Source organism: Cinclus cinclus, chromosome 4 (assembly GCF_963662255.1).
Source record: "Cinclus cinclus chromosome 4, bCinCin1.1, whole genome shotgun sequence".
Lineage (NCBI taxonomy): Eukaryota > Metazoa > Chordata > Aves > Passeriformes > Cinclidae > Cinclus > Cinclus cinclus.
The window spans coordinates 15,955,157-15,982,241 of record NC_085049.1 but is presented as its reverse complement, the minus strand read 5'-3'; the positions used below and the strand labels follow the sequence as shown (position 1 = coordinate 15,982,241).

The 27,085-nt window shown below is 40.4% G+C and overlaps 2 protein-coding genes across 4 annotated transcripts; one reads left to right on the top strand and one right to left on the bottom strand.

Annotated features, from left to right (window-relative positions):
• Positions 1-3,377: 3,377 nt before the first annotated feature.
• On the top strand, positions 3,378-17,027 carry SEC61A2 (SEC61 translocon subunit alpha 2). Of its 2 annotated transcripts, XM_062490853.1 has the most exons (12): positions 3,378-3,384; positions 4,922-4,989; positions 8,718-8,783; positions 10,252-10,330; positions 11,959-12,090; positions 12,232-12,341; positions 12,961-13,114; positions 13,795-13,955; positions 14,978-15,175; positions 15,388-15,579; positions 15,715-15,791; positions 16,085-17,027. In XM_062490853.1, exons 1-12 carry the CDS (start codon positions 3,378-3,380, stop codon positions 16,269-16,271), a joined length of 1,431 nt encoding a protein of 476 aa, XP_062346837.1. In that variant the 3' UTR covers positions 16,272-17,027. The 2 variants fall into 2 exon arrangements, with proteins under 2 accessions (XP_062346837.1, XP_062346838.1); XM_062490854.1 differs by lacking the exon at positions 8,718-8,783.
• Positions 17,028-18,776: 1,749 nt separating this feature from the next.
• On the bottom strand, positions 18,777-25,798 carry NUDT5 (nudix hydrolase 5). Of its 2 annotated transcripts, XM_062490856.1 has the most exons (9): positions 25,736-25,798; positions 23,668-23,735; positions 22,830-22,882; positions 22,080-22,187; positions 21,441-21,536; positions 20,340-20,441; positions 19,929-19,937; positions 19,149-19,202; positions 18,777-18,886 (listed from the first exon to the last, which is right to left on the bottom strand). In XM_062490856.1, exons 1-9 carry the CDS (start codon positions 25,796-25,798, stop codon positions 18,777-18,779), a joined length of 663 nt encoding a protein of 220 aa, XP_062346840.1. The 2 variants fall into 2 exon arrangements, with proteins under 2 accessions (XP_062346840.1, XP_062346839.1); XM_062490855.1 differs by lacking the exon at positions 19,929-19,937.
• Between the last annotated feature and the right edge of the window lie 1,287 nt (positions 25,799-27,085).

Here is a 27,085-nt window from a genome sequence, read left to right as displayed (position 1 = left end):
ACTGTCTTTACTGGGAAACAAAGGATAAAGGACCAAAACATTGATGTTAAGTGGGAGAATAATGAAGCCAAATGGAAGACAGGCATCCCAGGCTGACCCCAGTGTTGACTGCCCCACACCTTCTTGCTCTTTTCAGTTACCTGTGCAAGCAATGCTTAAGTAATCCAAACTCACTGTGAGCCAGAGACTTTTCTGAAAAGAAACAAGTGGGGTTTAACCAGATGAAGCACTTGCAGGTGGAAAGTCATGGTAGGTGAGAAAAAACATATCACAGGTACGGTGTGCATTCACTTAGGGAGACAGCTCCCAAAATCATCTCTGAAGCCTGCTTTAGTATTTAATCCTACTTAACTCATATATTCATTCATTTATTAACTCCATATGACCCAGAAGTTACCTCTGTAACCTCTGTTCTGTGATGTTTCATGTTACTGCTTTAGCACATCCATCACAGGAACATGAAATCATGTTTCTCCCACTTTGCTCTAGCAAAGTACACAACTTCCTGCACATCCTGAACAGCTTTATCTAATCAAGGCATATTCTGCTTTAAATTTCTGCTGATAACTAGAAAAAGGAGGCTGAAGAGTAATGTTGCTTTGGCTGCAGCTGTAGCCAAGGAAGTTGTAGAGTGCAATCACCAGCCTTGACAGCACACTGATGATTACATAAAGACACAGTTCTTCCACCATGACAGTGCACATAAGGGAAGAACAGGCCCTGTGTTTTGAGTTTCACGTGGCCCAAACCTGATCTTGTTACACACCATTGCCCCACAGGCTGTGCAGGTCTGCTATCCAATCAAATAAAGGATGCTCAAGCATTCTGATCCTGTTTGATCCTCCTGTTGGGAGACAAAGTTATTTCTGTAGTGCTGCTCAGCTCAATGGCCCCAGCCCCATCAGTGTGCCATAGAGTTCCCCAGGGACCCTGGGGTAGGAAGGGAGAGCTTGAGCACAGCTTTCCTCAGTCAGCTGATGCAGGCTGCCTGCAGAACGCTGCTCTTGAGTGATGGATAACAGTTCCCAGGAGCAAGGCAAAGCCCTTGCTCACTGAGGGGCTAACACTGTTTCTTCCAGCAGTTTTGGATGCACACAAGGCTGTTTTCCATCTGGATTGCTTTTGCTTTGGGGAAAATAGAAGTGGAAATTAGAATAGAACCATAGAATATCCTGTGTTGGAAGGGACCCACAAGGGTCCAGCTCCTGGCCCTGCACAGGACACCCCAAGAGTCACCATGTGCCTGAGATGCTACACAGGTTGAGTGAGTGGGTAACAGAGCACATCCCAGTCCCTGGACAGGAAATTCTGCAGGTCATTAACACAAGGAGAAGTGAGCCTTTATAGCAAGTTAGATAGCAAGGAGCTAACTAGAAAGAGAGAGTGAGTTACAGCATTTGTGTGTTTTGGTGTGTCAGGCTTTTCAGAGAGAAGTGCAAGACTATAAGGAAAAAACATTGAAGGAATAAGCTGTTAGGTTGAGCAGTTCATTAAAGGCAGCAAAAACAGTCAGAAAGAAAACACACCAGGAAAACAAACATATTAAAACAAAGATTTTAGTAAGTGATGTTAGATTTAAAAAATACAGTCTGGACTTTGAAGATGAAAAGTTCTGAACACAGTAGTATTTTGAATAAGCAAAGAATATAATACTGCATTTGACTGCAAGGTGACATAGAAACATTTGTTCAGCACATCTGAAGTGGTGTATCTGTGTCAGTACGGACTGAAAAAACCTCCTGGACCTTTTATCAATTGCCAAAACAGTGGCCAGTGATTTAGACAGGAGGGTTTACTAACAAAACCTGTAATTTAATAAAATTCTCAGATAAGGATGGCTAAAAATCTGAACAAAGGATGATTACAAGAAATTTCCTGAAGCTTAGCTACTAACCCAGTTATTATTTGGAGACTATGATCTATGAGTACACTACCAGGTCCATTAATTGTGGGCATTTGTCAGACTGTACAAGAATTCTAGGTGAAAGTATTTGCTATGGAGTTGCTCATTAGTATTTGTTAAATTATGAGTATATAAAACTGGAAGAAAAAAATTCTCTAAGTGATTTCAGATAAGGGAAGCTACTGAACAAAGTTGTTTAGGTATTGTAGCAAGGTCTTGGTTAAGAGGATTTCTTAGGGAATGCAAACTGCAATCTAAAATACAAAGTTTTGGAGGAAGCCCTAATATTTCACGCATTTCATGTTCTCTTTTGGCAACTTAGCCTAATACAGGAAGAATTTGAGCTTGTGCATCAGATCAGTTATTCAGAAAGAATAAATACTATTTTTAATTGTCATATCTAAATCTTGCAGTAAATTCTGATGATACTAATTTTATAGACCACCGGCTGGTTACAGTTACCACTGTAACTGAGAGCTGTGTAGATGGGATACCTGTTTTGGTGATTGAGGGATGATATTGGAATAGGTTTTCATTCACTTCAGAGAATCACAAAATCCATTAAGTTGGAAAACACCTCCAAAACTGTTGAGTCCAACCTATGACTGATCACCACCCTGTCAACCAGACCATGGCACTGAGTGCCACATCCTCAGGAGCAGTGATTCACCACCTCCTTGGGCAGCCCACTGCAATGTCTAATCACCCTTTCTGCGAAGAAATTCCTACCAGTGTCCAACCTAAACCTCTCCTGGCGCACACTGAAGCCATGTCCTCTCATCCTGCCACTGAACCCAACCCCCACCTGGCTACACCCTCCTGTCAGGGACTTGGAGAAAGCGATCAAGTCAGCCCGACCCTCCTTTTCTCCAGGATGAACAATCCCAACTCCTTCAGCTGATCCTCACAGGCCTCGTGCTTCAGGCCCTTTCCCAGCTCAGTTGCCCTTCTCTGGACAGGCTTCAACGTCCCAACGTCCTTTCACCCCGTGAAAATACCACATCCATCTGTCCATACGGGTGGATTGGGCTGTTAACAAAACACTCCGGTACCAAACCGCTCAACCTCTGCTTTTCACCGGGTCCTGCTGCACCAACAGCACCACAGAAACGCCGGAGCCCCGGAGCCGGAGCGAGCGAGCGAGGGGCGGGAGCTTCCCGCGCTCGGGCAGGGCCGAGGTGTGGCGGCGAGGCCGCGCCCGCCCCTCGGCCGCGCGGAGCACTGCGGGAGCGCGGGCCTTTGCCGCGGCCCCTGCCCGCCCTCAGCCCGATCGCGCCGCGGCGGCCGCTGCTCCCCGCCCGTCCCGCCCGTCCGGCTCCCCTCGCCTGGGGAAGGGCGCGGGGGGCGCTCCGTGAGGGCGGTACCGCCGTGTTCCCCCCGGGCGGGGAGGGACGGCCCGTCCGCAGCGCGCGTCACGTGACGGCGGCGACAGCCACGGTGACGGCGCTGGGACCGCGGCCGGGCCGCCACCGCCATGGGCAGTGAGTGCCGACAGAGCCGGGGGGCAGCGGGTCGAGACCCGGGGGGGGGAGGCGGCCCCGGACAGCGTGGGGAGGACGTGGCAGGTGGCCCGTGGCCGCTGACGGGGCGCCGTGCTCCGGCTGCCGCCGCAGGCAGGGCCGGGGGTGCCGAGCTCCCGCTCCCTGCGCAGGGTCGGTCCCGGTGCTGGCGGGCACGGCGTGAGGCCGGGCACTGCTTCGTGGTGGGGTGTCCTGTTCCGCTCTAGCCCTACTGTGTGTATATATATACACACTATATACACTATATATGTGTGTGTAGCACATATACCCTGCGTACACGTACATATGTGTGTATAAGTGTCTAAAGGGCGGGTGTCAGAGGATGGATCAGGCTCCGTTCAGTGATGCCACTCAACAGGACGAGAAGCAAAGGGCAGAAATTGATGCCCAGGAAGTTCCACCTGAACACGAGGCAGAGTTTCTGTCCTGTGCAGTGACCAAGCACTGGAACAGATTGTCCAGAAAGGCTGTGGAATCTCCCTTGGTGGTGGTATTCCAGAACTGTCTGGACACAGCCCTGTGCTATGTGCTCTGGGATGGCCCTGCTTGGGCAGGGAAGTTGGAGCAGATGGGCCCTGTGATCCCTGCCAGTCTGACCCATTTCATGATGCTCTGGTTCTGTTCACGGTGCAGCTGTGCCACCCTCTATGGAGTGAGGTGCTCCTTCCAACAAGCTGTGTGAGGGCTTGGGATAAATAGAGGAGATACATGTCACGTCAGAGTGTAAATGTAAACGTGTCCCTACAACCAAAATGTTACAGTGTAATAAATGCATTCTGCACTGTAATAAATGCATTCTCTTTGAAAAGGAGCCAATGGTGTTTTTTTATGTCTGTCCCAGTGTCGATGCTGAAAATAACGTTCAAGTTTTGGAGGGCAAATCCCAACCAAGCACATACGCTTTGATTTTTTTTTTCTAAATTGATTTATTTTTTTTCCAGAAAAAGAGCTCAAACTGTTGAGCTTTTCTGTGTTTTTGAAGGGGAAACTGTGAAGAGATATGTATTAAAGACTAAAATAAAATCCCCCGAAGTTCCAATCAGAAAAAGTATTCCACTCATTTAAATTACAATTTCTAAACATATTTTAGCAATTGAATTGTTTTTTCAGCTAAATACTTCAGTAAACACAAGACTAATGTCTTCCTGGATACCTTTTGATGTCAGTATCATTCTGTGTTTAACTAGCACAGACTGATACTAGGTCATTTATTTTTAGATGGAATCCAACTCAGTTCAGTTCTGGTGATACATACAGCACCACTTCTCTAAAATTATTCCAGCTGTGGAAAAAAGAATGGGCCAAATCTGGTTGGAACAAGAATTCTATTTCACATTTTTGCCCTGTTATCAGATGTTTTAAGAAGACGGTGTTAGTTTTCAGACAATTTTGGATGCTAAATAAAGTTGCTTAAGTTTTATAAGTTCATAAATGTTTATTAATATATTTTTCTGTCTTCTTCTGTGTGTGTGTGTGTGTGTTCATTTTTCTGGAACAGTAAAATTTTTAGAAGTTATTAAGCCATTCTGTGCAGTGTTACCTGAAATCCAGAAACCGGAAAGAAAAGTGAGTGACACATTATGTTCTTACTTTTATTAGTTCACAGAGGAGGGAATATTGTGATATTCTAGTCCAGGCTCCTGTATAGATACAGACAGGGGAACATGTTCTAAAGTAGAACATATTCTTTGGAGCAGGAGGGAACCCTGTTGAGGTAAAACATCACTTGATGATGAATTCTGAGCACCCTTCTGGTAAGTTGTTCCCTTCAGTAGTTATGCTAACTAATTAAAAAAAAAAAATCTTATTTAGTTTCAGCTCCATGTGATCTGTTTTAATATAGTAGGACAAATTGTTCAAGCTTTGTTTTCCTGTGGATCCCACTGTTGGCTTTGAGCTGGCTTGTATATGACTTGGAAAAGGATTGTTCTGTAGATCAGAAAGCACAGATTGGATTCTCCCCTTCCCACAAAATAAGGCCTACACCCATAGCTGTGATTGACCTTGCTGAAGTGGAGATCTGTGGTACAGTTCAAGTAATTGCCCTGTTCACCTTCTGGATGTGATGTTTCTCTTTGATCTGAAATCAATGAAACCAGTTCATTTACAGCTGATCTTTCTAGTCCTCAAGCCCTTGAAACTTCTCCCATTTCTTGGCATACTTTCTAGGTTAAAATTAAGTAATTTCTGCAGATCAGGAAGAGACTTTCCTTGTCAAAAAAACACCACCCAACCAATTACCATTTTTGCTTTCAAAACTCAAGCACGTGTTGCCCACGTGACAGTCTAATTAGAGTAACAAATTGACTTGTCATGACTTCATGAGAATTCCTTAAGAGCTAAATCTTGGTTTTTATATTCTGAAAGGGAAAGCTTAACTGGGAACATGACACCATCTCAGAGAATCCTCTGTGGTTAATGAGAAGTTCCCAAAGGTTAGGACTGGATGCAGAGGTGTGTTTGTGCCAGTGACCATAGCTGAGCCTGCCCAGTTGAATGGAGAAGATACAGTAAAATATTATGATGATGGCTCTGTGGAATTGACTCTTTAAAAGCCTAGGATTTACCCCCTGACTCTTTGCTAGTTGCTTTCCAGCATCTTTCAGCTTTGGGACAGGTTTCTAAACAAATTATTTAGGCCAGACAAAGGCATTTTCAGATCAGGAATCTCCAGAGCCAGACCCCCTTGCTAAGGCTTGGATGTACCATGTCTGGTTGGCAGGTGCCCATCTTTGTTTCTGCAGTGGGGAACCTTGGTGTAATCTTTTGGTGCTGATATATGGCACATCTGTGATTAATTGGTCACAGCCATCCCATTTTTGTCTTGTGAGATGAGTGAGAAGGGAAGGCTGACGCAAACCTACAGATACTGATGTTTCTGTAAAGCACACTGGCAGATGTTATTTGCCAGAGAGGAAGAGGGGCTTGATCTGTCCTTGTTGTCTGTCAGCAGATGAAGGATGCCCAGAGAGGTGCCAAGATTCCTGTTCTGTCTATTTGGGTCACTTTGTCTTTACTGCTATTTAGGTTGCTGTCTAGACATTGGCTGCCAGTTGCCAGCTTTGTACAAATTTAAAGTGAAAATGTAATTGGGAGCATCTTTCCTAGGCTGAAGAGCGTTTTGACCATTTTCAGTCATGTTCCTTGCTTCTGTGTAGTTTATGAAGTGATTTAGGTCATTCCTTGTAACTCTAATTCTCTGTAATTTATTGTTTTCTTGCAAGCTGTCAAGGTTAGATATGACCAGTAATGGCTTTAGTGGATTGGTTTAAGGCCAGGACAAGAAATTTAGATAACCAAATAGAAGAAGAGATTCATTCTCATTAAACGTGTATTGATTGCCGAATGAAGATGATGAAGATGAATCAACTGATGTGATTCAGTTGGGCTCTCACTGAATCATTTTGCCATTCTTGTTGATGAGGAAAGGGGTTTCTTCTGTCTCTAGGGAGTGTTGCTTTTGTGTTTTGGCCAACTTGATTAGCAAAAGTGATTGCTACTTTTGTAGTTAGTAGAATGGGCTCATATTTCCCTCATGCACAGATTTGCTAAGTAGAACACTCTGTTCAGAGAAACAAGGTGATAATGCTCAAGTCCCTTCATTTTCACATGATTTAAGAAAAATGTCAAAAGAATAAAATGTCCAATTGAATCAAATCAGATGGTGAAATTCACTCTCCCTGTGCTTGTTAGCATTTGTGGCTGGAATATTTTGCTACCACTCTGTATTTTCCCATTCCTGGCATATGGATTTGGATGACTCCTTTTTCTTTTTTGTCTTCTTGACTCATAGAGACTGTTTTCCTTGTGAATAACTGTGATTTGGATGATGCAGAATTCCTCTAATGCTCCTATTCACCACAGTTACAGAGAGAACCAGAGCAGTTTTAGACCTTCACTGATGCCTCTGAGGCCAAGTTTAACTGTCAGGCTGTAGAGATAATTTGGTTAAGAAGGATAATTTGGTTTTAGAAGTCTGTGTTTTGAATTGAGCAGTTCAGACTCGGTAAAGTGGGTCAGCACTGCATAGTCCAACACAAGTTATTGTTTGGATTTATTTGCTGCTGTCACTGTTTTTCTTTTTATAACTCTGTGCTGTAAGTATTTTTAGCATCTGTCCTCTTTTTTTAAGAACGAGACAGTAGCAGGAAATAAATTACCTGGATTATTTTACTTCTAAGTGCATGGACCTGTGGACCTGTGCTGCTGCTGCACTGCTTTGTAGTTTCTCATTTGTGGGTGTTCAGTATCTATTAAACCAGGCACTAATCGTTTTTCTTGTTACTTCTCCACAGGCAGATTCAGTGGTTGGAGGCAGAGAGCTCCAACCATTTCTGCTGTATCTCTCTTACGTGTTAGTTCATGTCATGTTTTAGTAGCTGCCCTACACTTGTCTGCAGTGAACGCACTTAACCCTCAGGTTTACAGTCCCTGGAGGAGAGGTGGGAACTTGAACATAACCCTGCATCTCAGCTCTCTCTGCTCTCTTCAAGTGCATTTCTTTCTGCCTCATGCTTTGAGTAATCCTCTGGCTCAAACTTAAATCTTGTGATTCTTCTCTTCTTGCATCTGGCACTAATTACAGGCACCTCAAATGTTGTGACTCTGAGATTCTCTTCAATGAATTAATGACTAGCGATCATTGGTCTGGCATTCTTTTTAAAGTAATATATAATCTACATCAGTAAAAATACTTTGCAGGAAAACAAAGAATATCTAAAAATAATTTTGTGGTGTTATGTCCATTAACATAATGATGAATTTAAAGCTTCCTCTAACACCCTTTGAAGAACTTAATTCTAAATGTTTTGAATTGCTGCAGAAAACTCATGGTTTTCATGGTTTCAATAATGTGTCTTCACAACAGTTCAATCCCTGTAAAAATTTTATAGTGCTTTAGTTTAATAGCTTCCAGGCTTGCAAAATTTCTGTTGAAGCCTAGAGCTCTAAGTACTGAAGATAAGTTTTTTGCATTAATCTTTCATGTTTGCTCTGGTAAGTCCATGATTTTAGCCATGCTATTGCTCTTCTGTAAATACCCACTGTATTAGAATACTGTAGATAAAATATATTCTAATCTGAATGAATGTCTGCCAGTCCCTCACAAGCTATCTTTAGCTCTCTCTCTAAAATCTGAAATCATATTAAAAATAAGTTCCAATAAGGAGTGATACTTTCTGGTTCTGTATTTTTGCATTGAATTCTTAATGATAGCAGCATTTAGTACTGTTGTGAGAGTGCAGCAGAAGTTCTACACACAGTGAACATGTTTGTATCTCCACTCTGCCCTGTAGATCCAGTTCAGAGAGAAGGTACTATGGACGGCCATCACACTCTTCATTTTCTTAGTGTGCTGCCAGGTAGGTATCGATGTTGTCTGTGGTCAGAAAATGTGTGTTTTGTACATAAAAAGTACCCTGAAAGCATGAGACGTTCTTGTTTCATGTTGACCTATCAGTTTCAGCTTTTATTTTTATGTTAAAATATTTCAAGTTCGGCTCAAAAAACCTGGTTCTCTGAAACAGTCTTTAGTGTTGATCATAGATGTTTTTAGAAACCAGTGCTTTTTATTTAGTCAGAAATACATAACTTTTTTCTTGTTACAAAGGTCCTATCAATTGATGATAGTGGCTGCAGGGTAAACAGCCAAGGTAATTATTTCTTGAGCAGCATAAACTAACCAAGCAATTCAATGCATTGTTTACTCTCTGTTCATAGCTACATTTAAATTTTAGCACTCACAAATGTGAAAACTAGATCAAAGTGACTTTTTACAAAATCCCTCTTCAGTAAGTTGATGGATATTAAAGATTGCAGGAAAATGTTTTCATGAAGTGTTGAAGTTGATATTTAGAACTTTTTTTGTGACGATCCTAGTAAAGTTAATAGCTGAAACCTTTCCAAAATGCCTGCCTTTGTAAACATTTATGTGATCTTTATTACTTATGGCTGTAGGTGCTCCTAGAACCTGTGCTTGGCTTGTAAACAGTGGAGACTGTTTTTGTTTTTCTTTAAAGAATAGCTGGATGCTGAAGAAAATGATAATCCATGTATTACTTGATACAATTTTTTTTAGAACTTATAGTCCTCTTGGAAGATTCAAAATTAACTGTACATTTCAGAATCAGGGGTTTTAGCTTATGTTTATTAATGCAGTCATTCCAGACTGCAGGGCAGTAGTTTGTTAGTTTTTGTTTTCAGCTCTGAAGGGCTGTTTAAAGGCTAAAACCTAGCTCTTGTACCTATCCGTTTTTTGGAAGGAGGAAGTGGGAATGATGCTAGAGCTAGAAGAAAATGTAGTTTGTCTGGGTTTACTAGAAGCTGGATATATGTATGCATAATTAAAATTTTGCATCTGTATGAGAGATTATAGTAGTTGAATAAGGAAAACAGATGGTACAGACTAGAGGTTACAGAAATTGATCTCTTAAGATTGCCTGGGTTCCTACTATACTGTTTTGGTGATTAGCAGGAGTTTTAAAGAACTCAAAATCCCTCAGTATTGACATACAGAATATTGGAAGTTTTGTATGAACCTGTCTAGTATTGACAGTTCCATGTAGGATATTTCAAAACATATTTCTGTCTCTAGAATTTGGATATTTAAACTTCTTCTTAAAGGGGTTTCTGCTTTTTACCGTGGAAGGGTCTTAGTTGAGTCCTGAGTTATGCCCCAGTTGGAGGATTAAAAGAGATTGTGTCAATACCTCTGGTTTAATTTAAAAAAAAAATAAAACAATGTAACGGTTGAATCATTACATGTTAGGATTTCATATCAATGCATGCTAATTGTTTGTATCTGTTTAATGCTATTGTGCACTTTGACAGATCCCTTTGTTTGGAATCATGTCATCAGATTCTGCAGACCCCTTCTACTGGATGCGAGTAATACTTGCATCAAACAGAGGTTGGTACTCACTCCTTTCTCTGTTTTTAATTGGGATAAACACACCAGGTGAAAAACAGTTGGCTATTAAATTCCACACCACCCAGCTGTCAGGTTAGAACACTTTGTAAAGTTCTTAGCACAGATGGAATTAAGATCAGTACTTGAGCAGTGCTTCATGTTAGGAATGGGATTTCTTTGAGATGCAGATGAGATTAATAATGATTCACAAGTTTTGGGATGATTCCATTCAGGATTTTAGAGCAGTCTCTTTCTAATTAATACATGGGACGGGGAATCTTCTGACTTTCCAGTTAGGAACTGCACTAATGTGCAGTACCAAGGTGTTTTTTAGGAAACACCTCACCTGTGCAAGTCATTTACACTTCATAAATAGTTTGGCAGTGTTATGGGTGAGTAATTTTCTAGGTGGGAAAAATAAAGACAGAGATAATTAGACATAAACTTTAGCGAAACCAAACTAATGTGTTGTAGAAGAGTAAAGTGGAACACAACTAAATGTGTAAGATTCAAACTAATGCTAGAAGTCTGAAACTTAAGATGGGTGACCAGTCATGCCTGACTCTAAATGAGGACACTGATCTCATCTGTAGCTTGGAAAACTGTCTGGAAGTAAGAAAATCACTGGAACCCTCTAATGTGAAGGTACTGCTTACTTAGGAATAGCAATTTTTGTTATACCAGTGAGGATAATAAGGTAAAGAAGTTCTCTGCTTCAAATTCTCCTACAGAGTTTGCAGAATTTGGTGTGTCCCTAGTAGTGTATGATACTAAATACGCTGTCCACTACCCAAACAGAATGGTAACAGTGGCCAAGAAAAGGCTAGAGAGACTGAAAACAATAAAAGTCAAGAGTGGGAAAGTGAGTTTTCATTTAAGTCAACTGACTGGGAGTCATTGGAGGATGTGAGGTGATTGCTAAAGTTTTTGACATCCTAATTTTCTGACTGCTGGAGGAATAGAGATTTCCATGGCAGGTGATGTAATACTTAACATGGAAACTCCAGGATACAAGTATGAAAGAACCAAATTACAATAATTGCTTTAATGCTTTTCCTCTTTGAATTGTGTACATCTGGGAGTTGATACCTCAGTGAGACAGTGCCAGTGAATTGGCAGAGTTAAGAGCAGCTTAATGACAGTCTTTGTTAAGAACTAATTTAATCCCAAACTCTCAACTAGAGCCAGTGATTCCAAGGGCAATATTCTCAGAAACTGTGGATCTGCAGCATATTTTTGTAGTCTGCAAAATTAAACTTTTGGAAAATGTGATATTGAAGCACTGACAGAATAAACAGCCAGGGACAAGATGCTGTCTAGGGAAAGGTTCTTTGAGGATATGCCAAAAAATCTGAGCTTCAGTGTGCATTGGCATTTAGTGTTAGCATGGTTCCACAAAAATATTTGTAATTACGTGGGTTTTCCATGCTGCCTTCAAAATTGGAGGTTTTAGCACAGCAACCTTTTGTAAGGTCATAACTGTCTTTGTTTTGTCATACCTGTACAGGAATATACATATTGGAGGCATTATTAGAAATACCCGTTAGAGGTCAAGAACCTTTGAAGAGACCTAATGCTTTAGGAGAGGTGCTGGAATGGCAGTTGGTTTAATTTTTCTTCTTTTCTAGGTACTTTGATGGAATTGGGTATCTCACCCATTGTGACCTCAGGTTTGATCATGCAGCTGCTGGCAGGAGCAAAGATCATTGAAGTTGGTGATACTCCAAAAGACAGAGCCTTGTTCAATGGAGCTCAGAAACGTAAGCATTGTTCAAATTAAAATTACTGAGGGTATATTTATTCTTGGGAAAGCACCCTGCCTAAGTGATACTAGATATGAGATTTCTTTGGTAGGTGACTTCAGATTTCTTAAAAAGGATTTGCTTTCTCTCTTGTTTTAGTATTTGGGATGATTATTACCATTGGGCAAGCCATTGTGTATGTTATGACTGGAATGTATGGAGATCCTGCTGAAATGGGTGCTGGAATTTGTCTTCTTATTATAATTCAGGTTTGTAAAGAGTTATTTTGTGTGTAACTGAGACTGGTTAGAGATAGTATAGCTGGAATGAAGAATCTGTGTCTGGGTGACTTCAGTTCATTTATTTTTAATGCTGCAAAGCATCATTATTTGTATCTGTCTAGATAAGAGAAATTCTAAATATTCCATAAAGAAGGAGAATGCTGGGATAGTTAATATCAAAAGTATTTCAGGTAGGAGTGATGCTTAATTGAAAATACAGGAATTGGTGGATTTTGGAAATGGTGGCTGCTCTTCAGACTGTGGAGGAATTCTCACTTAAATGGCACAATTGCAGCTTTGAGACATTCTTCTGCAGAACAAAACTGTAAATGCATGAACTTAAACATTTTTCTTAGAAAAAAAGTTATTACTGAGTAATCTGTTTGCTGTGTCTGCCTTGAAATGAAATTGAAAAAAGAGCTCATTGCCAGGTGAGATCTGCAGGCCTTGGTATGTGAGAGGTCAGAAACACTGCATGAATGACATTTAGATGAAAAACTTAATGCTTACTCTCCAACATGATGAAAATACTGAAGCAGAGAATTGAAACACAGCTCTTGACTTGATTTATTCTTGTTTCTGCTCAGTTTTGTTTCTTTTCTCACAGCTATTTGTGGCTGGTTTGATTGTGTTGCTGCTAGATGAGTTGCTACAGAAAGGTTATGGATTGGGGTCTGGTATTTCCCTGTTTATTGCTACCAATATCTGTGAAACCATTGTCTGGAAAGCTTTCAGTCCCACTACCATCAACACTGGCAGAGGTATGTGTGCTCTTAGAGTCAGTCACAACATGTTTCAGTGGGTGTATCTTACACGTAAACTATCAAATGTTTATTGGATGGCATTTTAAATAAAAGTTCTAATGTGTGGTGATTGGCTTCTGAAGGCAAATGTCCAATTATCATAGAAAATGAAAATGTCTGACTTAGATGGAGATTAATACAAGTTTGCCTTTGCTGATTTAAAGTGCAGGAGTTAAAATGGGACTTCAGCCCCTTGAATGAAAACTTTAGGATTTCCAAAATTAAATCACCTTGTTTTAGCATCACTTAGTCCATGGAAATAGAGAAGATAGGAAATGCTGTACATTCAGAAGAGTTGTTTGTGATCCAGCTGTTGTTTGTGGCTACAGGATGCTTTTATAGTTGGTGCCTCTGAATTACTTTAAGCTGGTTTGATTCTTCAGAGGCTGCAGTCTCTTCATTCCTCAGGCTTTGACATCAGCTGGTTGTTCTGAGTCCGCTGAATTAGCACCTTAAGATACAGCATCAAGAAATTAATTCATTTACTGCCTTCATTTGAAATCCTGAGCCATATTTTTAGTTTGCTTTCATTTGAATTTAATTCTTAGTAGTTCTGTTATTTCCAAAAGAAAGGTATTTTTAAAAAAATGTTTTTAATTTGGAGATGAATGTTTCTTTCACTTTCTTGCTTCATGCAGGAACAGAGTTTGAGGGTGCTGTGATTGCATTATTCCATCTCCTGGCCACACGAACTGACAAAGTCCGGGCTTTGCGGGAGGCTTTTTACAGACAGAATCTGCCCAATCTCATGAACCTGATTGCTACAGTGTTTGTGTTTGCTGTAGTCATCTATTTCCAGGTAAAACTCCTCAGAGCAGCTCTGCAGGGTTAGAAGGGCATGTGAACCCTGGACACTGCAGTCATCGGGAAAAGATGGGAGGATTCAAGCCAGAGTAGCTGAAGTATCTTAGCTTTGAGTAATGAACTCCTTTTATACTCCTTTTATTCCAGTGCTGTTATTTCAGTAACTGTTACCTCTGTGATAGTAAAGCCATCAAATTTTGCAGCCATGCCAACTTGTACTCAGTGTGAAATCTCACATTCCATTGAATGCCATACACACTGTGAGAATATTTTTAATAAAATGGATTCTGGTACTGCAGTGGTTGCATCACACCAGTAATATTCTTAATGTTCATCATTGACAGAAAAGAATACTTTTGGACAGAGCTGGAGAAAGAACTTTGCTTCTTTGGGGTGTATGGCTTACCGGTTTTCCCCCGAATTTTCTTGAAACATCTAATTAGTGTTTCTTTTTAAATCTAAATATCTACTAAAATGCCCACTAAAGGAGGATCTATATGGTGATTTTGGGGGTGGGGGCTAAAATGTGATTTTTAATTTTTTTTAAAAGTCTGAGTCTGTGTTCTAGGAAAAAGGGAAAAATAATAAAATACCAGGTTTTCAAGTTCGTGTGGCTTTTCTTGGGTCTACTCAGAAAAGATCCTGCCACAGAAAACTACACAAGAACCTGGGCTTACTACACAAGAGCCTGCTGGCAACTGGCTAGTTCAGTTGGAAGCCATTACAGGCTTTTATCAACCCCTAATCTATAAAATGTATTTTACAGGAGTACCAGTTAGAAGATGAGAAACCATATTTATGTGAAACTAATGTAATAACAACTAAGCAGTAACACTTTTAAATCCTTAAAATTTGTAATCCAGAGAGTAGCAGAGAGCCTTTGGGCGTTACTATCTCAGACCTTGCAGTCCTTGCTTATCTAGCAAGAGCTGCATGGTCAGGAATAGCTTTGGAGCATACTGGGAATACCTTGTGTCTCGGAAATGAACCCTGGTGCATTTGTGTTCTTTCCCACAGGGATTCCGAGTGGATTTACCAATCAAGTCTGCACGGTACCGTGGGCAGTACAGCAGCTATCCCATCAAGCTGTTCTATACCTCCAACATTCCCATCATTCTGCAGTCTGCCTTAGTGTCAAACCTCTACGTCATTTCCCAGATGCTGTCTGTTCGTTTCAGTGGCAACTTCTTGGTGAACCTACTGGGACAGTGGGCAGTAAGTATTTTATCACATTTTAGCTGCATAGAATTATTTGCATTTTTGCTTTGATGCAAATCCTTGGTATTTAACCAACTGGAATACTTACTTTTTAACATGTATATATATAAGCTGTTTCAGACATCAAAGAGGAATTCCCCTATTAACACCGGATAGGAATGTGGGAAGTCTGTGAAAAATAATTTATTGCCTTTTTCTTCCCCTCTCAGGATGTCAGTGGAGGTGGCCCTGCTCGCTCTTACCCTGTTGGTGGCCTGTGCTACTACTTGTCCCCTCCAGAATCCATGGGTGCAATATTTGAGGATCCTGTCCATGTAATAGTTTATATAATATTTATGTTGGGATCCTGTGCATTCTTCTCCAAGACTTGGATCGAGGTGTCTGGTTCATCAGCAAAAGATGTAGGTGAAAACTATTGTTTTCAAACAATGCTTCTGGTTTAGAACTGACCAGCTACTGAATGGTCAGTTTATTCCAGTAAAGATCAAGTTACTGTGAAACACTGCAGCACTTTCATAAAATAATGTTTTTTGCAGGTTGCCAAGCAACTCAAAGAACAGCAAATGGTGATGAGAGGCCACAGGGATACATCAATGGTTCATGAGCTTAACAGGTAAGGAAATGCTGACTTCCAGTGAAGAGTGAAGAGTGCTGGGGAAGTGTCAACTAGAGCAGAGGTTGTCAGAAAAATCTGATACCCGTGTCCTCTGCAAAAGGGAAGATTCTTCCCATTCGACTGTTGTATTTTTTAGTTATGCAGAAGTTGTAGCAGCAGATTAGATATTGACCTGTACCTTTTTTTTAAGTGACATAATGAGGGATTTTGAGTTGAATCTCTGCCATGTTTGTAAAAGGAGGATACCTTGATTATTACATTTTTCTTTCCTGTTTTTTCCTTTCTTACAGATACATCCCTACAGCAGCTGCATTTGGTGGTTTGTGCATCGGTGCCCTTTCAGTACTGGCTGACTTTCTAGGAGCCATTGGCTCTGGCACTGGCATTCTGCTTGCAGTCACTATTATTTATCAGTATTTTGAAATATTTGTAAAAGAACAGGCTGAAGTTGGAGGAGTAGGTGCATTATTTTTCTAGATGTCCAAATATTTCATGGTTTGTGTGAAAGGGAAGGTGTTTTGACAACATGCGTCATTTAGTCCAGTAATGCTATTTTCTTTTTACTTGTTTTCAAGTAACGTGTCCCATTACTGTAATGGGCATTGAGCGATGCCTGTGTGCAGCATTAGTACCAGCTGCCTTAAGAATAAAGTTTACATTATCTTGTTTAAGTATTATCTAGTGTTGCCTGTAATGCTGGAAACAATTCATCTACCTTGCTGTTCAGACACTACAGTGAGATGGTAAAATGTATCAGTTTGAGAGCGGTGAATGTCTTTGCACACAGCAGTAAACTGTTAAATTAATTTCCCTGTCCTTAATAGGAGAAAAAGATACCTGAGTTCAGATTGCCACGTGCCAGTATTCCTGACAAAATTTATTTGTATCTGTATTTTACATTACTTTTTTTATACTTTTTTAACTTGCATTTCCCCACCACTGAACTCAGCACTCCTTATTCCTTTGCGGTGCCTCCACCAGGCACCTTTCACTGAGCTCTGAGGTGGGCAAGCAGACATTTTACCTGTGACTGATACTCATCTCACCTGTGAACTGGTTCTGTGGTGGATCTGCTGTGGCCAGGGCAGTCGGGTTCTTGCCCTGGCTGCTGTGGGGCAGCCTGGCAGGGCAGCCCAGCCCAACAGTGCTGTTGAACCATGTACTTGTGAAAACTGTGCCACTGAAACTTCCATGTCCACTTCGCTTTTGAGTGTAAAGAACGAGGCCTGGTTCCTAAAGCAGTTCATAGGAGGGAAAAGGGGGAACGGGGAGTTCCTGCTGAAAACTTGTCGCACTTTACAGCGGCGATGTAACAAATGTAAGCATTAGACAATAAACTTATTTAATTAAACCCTCTCCTGTGTCTTGTCTGTGCCAGATGTAATTCATGTGCAGTCTTTGGTAATTTCTACAATGCTTTGATATGGAGCTAGGTCTAGAAGACTCCCTTTTTTCTTCATTTTTTCCTTTCTAAAATAGAATCCTGACTAATTTTTAGCAGCCACAATTAAAAATAAAACCCCAACATTTCTCCCCTAAAGTCACTGAGCTTTTCTGCTCTGCTGTAATCACTTTTTTCCCTTTGATGTCACATTTCTTCTGTCTTCGCTCACTCTTAACTTGAAAGTAACTTTGTGTTGTTTGTGAAGGTAAGAAATTCTTAAGCAATTTTCTGTTTCAGAAAGTCTCCCTAATTACGTACACTCATCCTCATCTATTTCAGAGGCAAGACTGATTTTGATGTGTGTTTTTAAAACTTTCAGATCCTGACCTTTCAGCAGTGGTGGCTGTTTACATAATTGGTAGTAGCTTACTGTGTGCAGGTGCACTGAAGGTTTATTTGGGATAAGATGTACCTATAAGTGACTTGACTGAATGTAGGTGCAGCCTGGGTACACACATATCCTTGGGAGAGGAAAAACTGCAAGGCTGTGTCCTCCAAGGGCATGTATGTGACCTCATACCTTCAGCAGGATCCCTTCACTGGGTCTGCACAGTTCTGGTTTACACTGGTGGTGTCATAATCATTATTTTAGACCAAACAAACCAGTTTTCTTTCTGCATAGTTTAGTTAGGGCTGGGAGAAGGAAACATCATCTTCATGTCTAAATCATAATAGGAAGTTCTTAAAATTGCCATTTCAATTACTTCAACCAGAGCATCCACTCAGTGTTCCTGTGCTTCTGTCCTTGCTCCTGTCACAGAAAATTACTACTTAGTAAGATATTGTACAATTCTATGATTTTTGAGTTGGAAGGGACCCACAAGACTCAGGTTCAACTCCTGGCCTTGTGCAGGACATCCCAAGAATCCCACCGTGTCCCCAAGAGTCTTGTCCAAACACATCTTGAACTCTGTCAGGCTCAATGCTGTGGCCACTTCCCAGGGGAGCCTGTTCCAGTGCCCAGCCACCCTCTGGGTGAAGAACCCTTTCCTGATACCCCAACTTTAACTGCCCCTGACACAACTTCAGGCCATTCCCTTGGCACCTATCACTGGTCACTAGAGAGAAGAAATCCATGCCAGCCCCTCTGCTGCCCATCATAAAGAAGTTGCAGACCACCATGAGCTCTCCCCTCTCCAGGTGTTAGGAGTTGTGTGAGTGCTGTGAGAGAGTAAGACCTGCACTCATTCTTCTGCCTCTGCCTCCTTTGGAGCCATAGTGTTAGAATATCAACCATGCTTACTTAAGCATCTTGCCTATGCTGAATTGTAAATGCAGAGAGGAATCTAGTGAGAAATGAGCCATTCTGAAAATCAAACAGTTTTTTAATTATGGCTATTCTGTCAAGGCTTGATAGAGCAGTTAGAAGAATTACTTTTGGTCAGTTACATAATTCCAAATGAAAACACCAGAATCATTACTACAAACACTTTTTTTTTGCTCAACAAGTGAAGCAAAGGACCCTGATTACAAGAAGAGTTGTACTTCTAAGCCATCCAACTTGGGAAGTTTTGAATTAAGTTTCTCATTGTCCAGTTCTAGAACTTCATAAAAGGAACTTGGAGCGGTTTTTCTTCTGCGCGCTTCAGAGCCAATGCGTAAGTGTAAACCCTGGCATCTACTGCCAAATGTTCCTCTGCTACTAGTTCTGAAAATAAATGAAACAAATTACAAGATGCTGGAAACTCACCTTTACGGAAGTGTAAGTCTGTGCTAAAATGAAGAGGTGTAGCATTTCAGACACTGCAAACTCCTCCAGCTATCACTAACTCTCGTACCTGGCCGGGTCTCTCATGGATTTTTGCTTAACACACAGTATTCTAGGGTGGGAAATGACACGGGGAGCCCTGAGAAGAGAAGGGATTCTTGAAGCTCATGTTAGTGCATTTAATGTGTCAAAAAGCTCTTACCATCAATCCTTTGCAGCAGGTCATTCTTTGGAAGTGAAACAACTTCCACAAATTCTAGGAGAGAAGAAAAAGGTTAACACATCCTTAAATTAGTGAACACTAGAGTAATTTACCTCTGTTTTCTGTTTCTTGCAATTTAGAAGGGGAAAGAAACTGACTTAATGCTCATCACCACACAAAAGTTTTGAGCTTTCATGTATCAAAAAAAGGTCAATTAAATGGGGGAAGGTAGTGACTGGGCTCACTAAAAAACATGTTTGGCAGAAAGAAGCTGGAAAAACAGTCAGGAAAAAATGTGTAGCTGGTAGCCATGAAGGATAAGAATCCCAGAAAGAGAAATCTCCCTTTTGAGAATGAAAAATGCACTGTTGAAGAAAACTTCTTTGGCTTCTCCTGGTACAGGAATGGATTAGAGATGCATTTCAAGACCAAACCATCTCAAAGGGTTTGTTAATGATGAATTTATGCTGGCTTACCCCCGCCCTGTCTCTCTGAATTACCTGTCTTTAGGGCTTAACCTACAGCTGTTGGGGGGTAAGTAACTTGTATTTCCTGAAATACTGGTGCTGTAGGTGCAATACTGAGAAAGATAATTGACGTAGTAATGCCCCACAGGAATTTGCATCTAGGCCAAAGTCAACCTCAAGCACGTTTGATTAGGGTCAGATTACCCAAGCACAAATAAACACCAGCTGTAACTGACGTTTTCTAAGTAAAACTTGCCATACGAAGAATCATGCTTGACCTTATTGTCAATGAGATCACAGTCACATTACGTACCTCCATCATCTGCAAGTGAAAAAATTAGTGAGTTAAGAGGTTGAAATACACTAGAGTTTACAATTAGAAAGCATTTGATGGTTGACTGACTGTGAGTGACACTGCAATTATTCCAGAGTGAAGCTACAGCTGAGAGCAGTATCTAGGTTCACAAGTGCTTATGGCCCTCACTGAAATTTGGCATAAAAATGTTTTATTTTGAGTGTCCCAACAGCTGACAGTTTGCATCTGGGCTTCCCCAGTGAATTCAGCAGAGACACACTCTGCTCATCTAGACTGCAGGGTGTGATTGGAAGGATGTGCAGTATCCAAATCAGCTAGGCCAGAAGAGATACAGTGGTGGGGTTCATTGTTTTAAACCTATTGGTTCGTTATCTTCTCAAATTTTCAAATAAATGGTACAAAACTCACCAAGGTTTTGCTTAGGTCTTGTGTTCTCAGCCTCATCTCCATTAATGATGACACTCACAATGTGTGTTGTGCTGTTTGACATTCCTGGGTCCAAGCACAGAGCTGCCAACAAGCACATGGAGGTTAATTTTTCAGAGCAGGAGTCAGGCACCTTGACATTTTAACAAAAGCTTTCACAGAAATATATCTGATACAATAGGAAAACATGTATTTGGCAGACATGCGTGCTGTATGAATAGTGAAAACTTCGTCTTCACATATTCTTAGATTCTTCTGTAACTCTCAGCTCTTTTACAGATCCCTGGTAAGACTTGTTTTCACAGTCAAATTTACTTTCCATTCCACAGACTAAAGATTTACTGTAAACTATCCCTTATAGTATAATATAAATATATAAACTAACCCTTTGCCATCAGCTCTCTCCAACCTCTCCAAATCCCCAGAATGCAGTTGTACCCTATAACTGAGAGACAAGACTCACCTGCAATGACATTTGCTCAAAATCCTAAGTTGCCTCACCTACCTTCTCAAGTTTGATTTATGATCCTCATTTTGCCTTCATTTTATTTTATGTAAGAAGCATAGGATTGGAACAATCGTGTTCCAAAGGATCTCTGAATTTACTCCAATTACTCTCCTTTCCTCTTTCCAGCTGGAGAACTTGAGTATTGTCACCTCCCCACAAGTACTGTCACCCCCCACAAGTACTGTCACCTCCCCACAGCAGACAAAAAGGTGACCTGCACCATGCAGCTGTTTTTTCCTAAGTTGACAGATGTTGTTCACAGAAGTCCAGCAATTTAGACCTGTACACTAAAATTCTAAACCACAGCTTGAATAATTTGGTTTCGTGTAAAGGATCTTAATTAATAGCAATTTTTCCCCCCTACAGACATCAAACTTACTTCAGACAGAAGTTCAGCAACTGATTCACATCAAGGACCAAAGTTTCACTTTTACAGCCATGAGATGCTACCCTGCTAATCTGTATAGGTTTTGCTGCTTGGAGTTTCCCTTTGGTTTAGAGCATTTCAGACATTTAGAGTAGCCATCAAGACAGAATTAGCTTTGGTGGGAAAAAATAAGAAAAAAAGGCAAGACCTGGAGTACATTCAATGACTTCCCCCTTGTACCCAGTTTCTTCCTTCAGCTCTCGAAGGGCAGCACTTTCTGCTGATTCATTTTCCTCAATGAGGCCTGGGAGATACATGACACACAAAAAAACAATTAAAAGCTTCCCACTTAACTGCAATATCCTGAGATCTAATCAAGCTTTATGGAAGAGGGGAAATAGCCTCACTACTCTGTCTTTACAGAGGGATAAATATTAGGAAGGATTCCTGTCCCTGGATTAATTATGCTGCTGCCTACATTCTTAACCAATTATCTACAGAATCATGCTGCCTTCCCCAAAAGTGGCATTAATCTTCTCATGAGAGAAGGAAGCTGAATGCTTTGACACTTAGAGAAATGAGAAGTGGAGGGAATTTTCTCCAATCTGGTAAAAAGAAGTTTATTTTGTTTTTTTCATTATCGAATATTCCTATTTTAGCACATAGAACTCTCCACCTAGAGCTTCATTAAGATCACAGAATCAGCTAAGTCAGAAAAGACCTTGAATATCATCAAGTCTAACCTATAAAATATATATAACTTACAAAATACATAAATATTGACACTCCAAGCACATCTAAATACACTGAACCATATGTGACGCATCCCAGTGTTTCAGCCACTTACCTGCAGGAAATTCCAAACAGTAGCCATTGATTGGGGGCCTGAACTGTTTCACCAGGACAATGCAGTCGTAGTGCAGGGTTCTCTGTAGCACTGCTATCACTGCTACACCTACCAGAGCCATGGGAAATATAAGGACATGGAATGTGAGTGTAGCAGAAAGTGAGACTTTAGTGCCAGATCTGGAAAGGAACCCACACACTGCTACTCTGAGCATTAAATGTTTAGATGCCTGCTCCAGAATCCTGAGCGATGAATTTAAGCTCTTAATATCATGCATGGTGACAGATCATCAAAGCACCCCAGCAAGCCAGAGGTACACATACCAAGCAAGACTGAGCATCAGGGAAGGGTTCTCCTGCCTACAGAAACTGCTTGAAAGCCTCTGTAGGGAACTCTCTACTACACTCTTGTCTAAATCATGTCTCAGAGAGCCCCTTGACCCCTAAGAGTAGACCAAATCACTAGTTTGTGAGCTACTCTGTGTCAGGGCATCCTTGATGTCTTTGGAAGTGCTCCATCACTTTAAAGTGAACAAAATGATCTTGGGAAAGCACTCCCGCCAGTAAGGTTCTGATTCTTCAGCACTTAAGTTAGCATTTAATTAGCTCAGGAGTATAGCCAGCTCTGCCAAACCACCTGTTCCACACCCTCATTCATTCAGGAACAGATCAGCTTGAAATCTGCATTGTCAGCTTATCAGAAGGTCTTTCACAGGAAAAAATGCAAACCAAAAAAGCCACCAATTCTTACCATCAGCTGTAACTCCCTTTTTGTTGCCAGTGCGCTTTACAGTTTCCCAAGTTCTGTTTAAACAGAAAGCAAATGAATATATAAATCATCTTCAACACTTGCTGCTTTCATTTAAAGCAAAATGTACCATCACACAGTGAGGTGTAAGAAGCAGAAGGCCATAGGCAGACCCTGTCATACACTGGCACTATAAATGTCTATAGCATAGGGTTTTTTTGCCTACTTAAGTTGGGAGAGAGAAAATAGTTAATTTTAGTTACACAAAAGATCCAATCTTGCCAATTTTGAGAGGATACTGTGCTGATGAACTGGGAGGTACTAGAGAAAGACATCAGTACAGAATCTAACACATTAAGGGGAGGGAACTAAAGCAAAGTTGTAACACCGGCATAAATACAGCAAAGCTAAAGAGTACAAAAGAACTGGGCGGAAATTATAACATACAAGAGGACATTAATTTGTCAGTAATATGCAAGATCTAGCACCATCAGCAGGGAAAAAAGAGCCCGTAATAAGAAGCAGAAAAGTCACAGGATGGACTCTGATTGTCATGGAGTAGTTGCACAGCTAGAACTTGCTTCTGTGTAGCATCTTTCCAAAGAACTGGAAGTGCAACACAATCCAGGTCCAATTTACCCAAGAGGATTCAGAAGCCAAATTCAACCCCAATGCTTGAATATCTGCTGGAGTAAGGTTCTCTTCTCTGAACAGCAGGAACTCTGAATGAACCTCACAATGAACAGCTCTCATGTTGTGTGATGTGTTTGTAATGCTCGTGTTCTCTACCCTGGGACCAGCCTGTACAATTGGGAATCTGGAATACCAGAGAGGCAATTACCTGGTTTTCCCAAAGGGATCAGTGTAAGTTGTTTCTGCAAGCTTCAACCATTGTCTTTCTACAATTACCTAAAATAAAGAATTCTTTGTTAAATACATTATAAAACCAATCCCAAAGAATTGAGAGAAATAACACAACTATTTTTAGGTTCTTTTCAAGACAAATTTCAGAACCATAACACATACAGGAATGTGCAACAGCATTCCTGTTGCTAATACAGAAAAAAATCCCACTCTAAATTCTTGAATATAAATAAAATATAACTCCCCAAGACAGTGGCTTTTCATAACACGAGTTTTATAACCAAGTTTTGATTAATTCAGTGGGATTTTATGTACCGCAAAGTCCACATTTTTTAGTAGGATTTTGCAAGGGTAATAAATCAGCTGCAAAAGGGTCTTTATCTACACTTGTGCTCACAAGTGCCCCCTTAGCAGAGAGCGCAGCCCAAAAGCTGAGCATGCAAGACTGAAAATCAAACTACCCTGAAACTTTTCTTGCCCTGATGTCAGACTGTGGCCTTGTGTAACTGCTGTTTTCTGCAGCTGTGAGAGTGACACATACCTGCCTCTTTAGGATTCTGAGAGCGGCTGAGCGAGTGCTTGGCATTAACACTACGACCAAACATCTTTTCTGTGCTAAATGAGTTTATTTTCCCTACGATGTTTCCTCATCTTCTATGTAATTATGCAATTTAAAAGAGAAAAATCCCTAGTTATTAGTCCAGTGATTTGCTTCTTTTACTGCAACTTGTTTTAAAGTAAGTTATTTTTATTGCTTTGTCTATTACTTTGATGGGCAAAAAACATCTGCTTAGAACTGCCTGAATGTGCCTTTCCAGAAAAAGGAAGAATGAAGTTAGATCAGCTCTCGTTTTCATGGAAGATAGTCCAGCATCAGACCACACTGTTACTGCACAGTTACAGAACCACTTCTGATAATAAGAGCCACTGGCAGAAGGAGGGTAAATACTTATCTGTATTAAGACTACAACATGATTGAAAAAAGTAAATAGCTTCAAATTATGTAAGATCTAATTATAAATTTCCAGTGATACTGAAGAGTATATTGTTTTAAAAGAGAATAACTAAGAGACATTAGAAAAAAAACCAAAACAACAACAAACCAAAGAAAACCACAAAAGCCTATACAAAACCAAACCAAGAGGATAAAATGAAAATGCTGCCTGCAAAAAAAACCCAGCTCTTAACATCAAACCCAAAAAGATTACAAAAATTAAATCCTTTATGCTTGTGAAATATTTGTATTTTAAAAATGCCCATGAGAAAAGACATAGTCCAAGCAAATATCTTCTTTCCTCGTGCCCTGAAACCAGAAGAAATTACAGGAGTGTGTTTACTCCACATGAAGAACAAATAAAAGAAACCACAGTTGTGTTACAAGAGCAGGACACTGCCAAAACTGCCTTAACACCAAAGATTTATTTTTAAGACTTCACTTAAAAGGGAACAGAAACAAATATAGGCAGTTTAGGGTGAAAGTGCTTCTAATAAGAATGAAGTACCTCCAGAATAATTTCTTAAGACTGATATTTTTCTTACTATTTCCTTACTGATGTATTTGAAACAGAAATTATCTAAATTCAAATATTTCCAGAAAGCAAAACATGGTACAATCCTAAATATTTAAGCAACCCTTGATGATTCACCACCTTAAAGAAACAGAAAACTGTTTAAAAGAGAAACATATGAGTTTCATAACCCACCAATTTGTAAAGTCTCTCAGAGATATCAGCATTATTTCTGAAAATTGAAAAACCTCCTGAAGAGACAGTACAAGAAACAGATGCAAAATCCAAAAAAGAGAAGCAGCTTAAAAACAAATGCAACACTGTAGATTTCTCTGTCCTCATTGATAATTTGTATAATTATTTCAACAAAGAGGAATGTCACATCTTTTAAACTCTCTGACAATCAGGAAGAAGTGTTTTGTCTATTGAATAGGTTTTTAAGAACATATAGCCTCTCTGGCATTCTGTACTCTGCAGTCACAAACACACAAATAATTATTTAACAACAAAAAGGTGTCAAACCCAAGCATGCTGTACCTCTTCCTTAAGGACGAACTGTTTAGCTGTTTTTGCAACTTCGGTGGATGTCTCAGCTGCCATTTTCAGGAATGTCAGGTTTTTCCCCTCCTGTGCAAAGTCCAGATATATATGAAACAAAATCAATATTTGCTTTCAGTGTAAAGTTAAAAGGTTCATTTCTGCACTGTAAATTAACAAATATAGCTTGTTGGAGAAAGTCAGGGGCATGTGACAGCAAGTTCAATTCATGCTTTCAGCTCCACCCAGTGATTTAAGAGTTGAATACTTCCAAGGAGAAATATAAATTTGGGTCAAATTCCTGACTCGCATAGTTTTAATAGTCCTATCAGCTGTCAGGTAGCTATGTCAGCTGAAGACACTTTTCTTAACTATTCAAATGTCAGACACACATCCAGACAGTTAATCCATTTAAAATTTAGTTCTGATCTGGGTGAAATGCTCTGTCAACAATGTCTGGACAACAGGACCATGCACTCCACTGTGAAAGTGCAAAAAAAAAAATCTTACACCAAGAGGACTTCAGTGGTAAAAACTGTCTGCTATTGAAAATCATAACTAGAACCTACCTCCACCTTTTCCTTGGTCTGTACACAAGGCAGGCGCTTTCGTAAGTCTTACCACAATTTGTATGAAAAACTGTTCAGTTGCTTATGTTCCAGTTTCTATCCCACTTCGGTTCAGTCAGCTGTTCCAATGCTTGGAACTCTCTTCTCATAGGATTGAAGAGTTCTATCTGGAAAATGACCATGGTCTCATGCTGTGACTCTCAAATACAATATCAGGCTTTCCACCAAACATATGCAAAAGAAGCACAGCCCAGGAGAAACAGTCAAAGGAGGCTTTGTGTGATGTCTCTAAAACACAAAAATCTACAAAGCAGCTACAGCAAATTCACCACCTACATTTGGAAAGAATTATAGCCTTTTGCATTGTCAATATAAATATATCAAAGGAGTAGGGAGTGAACCATAATCTTGTTAAAGTTGTCTTTAGATTGGGCTAAGTCTTCCTCTTCTACTCTCCTCTCACAGGAAATCCTGTTCCATTGATTGCACTAATCTTTCTGCACAAATATCAGTGTGTCTTTCTCAAATGTGGATTACCACAGTTGTATTGTGAAAAAAAATACTAGAACCCCATCTCATGGCAGAACCTGTTTACAAAACAGCTTCTTCTCTCCTGAGAGATTCAGCAGTGACTTGCTACTTAAAACAAGCAACGGGGAAAAAAAAAAAAAAGCACACAGTTTCAGTGGTTTGAATTATCACTAAAACCTAAAATGGGAGAACACCTCAAAGAGAGAGGAATGCTGATCTACCCCAGTTTCTGTAATTTGGGTCTCCTCCA

Bases quoted from the DNA above. Each gene is read 5' to 3' on its own strand.
- NUDT5 (XM_062490856.1), bottom strand. From the start codon at position 25,798: ATGGCAGCTGAGACATCCACCGAAGTTGCAAAAACAGCTAAACAGTTC. The intron at 21,537-22,079 runs GTAAGTGGCTGA...TGTATCTCCCAG, and splicing joins CTGTTTGGAATTTCCTGCAG to GCCTCATTGAGGAAAATGAA. The intron at 18,887-19,148 runs GTAAGAGCTTTT...ATTTATTTTCAG, and splicing joins CCTGCTGCAAAGGATTGATG to AACTAGTAGCAGAGGAACAT.
- SEC61A2 (XM_062490853.1), top strand. The intron at 10,331-11,958 runs GTTGGTACTCAC...CTTCTTTTCTAG, and splicing joins AATACTTGCATCAAACAGAG to GTACTTTGATGGAATTGGGT. The intron at 15,792-16,084 runs GTAAGGAAATGC...CCTTTCTTACAG, and splicing joins ATGGTTCATGAGCTTAACAG to ATACATCCCTACAGCAGCTG.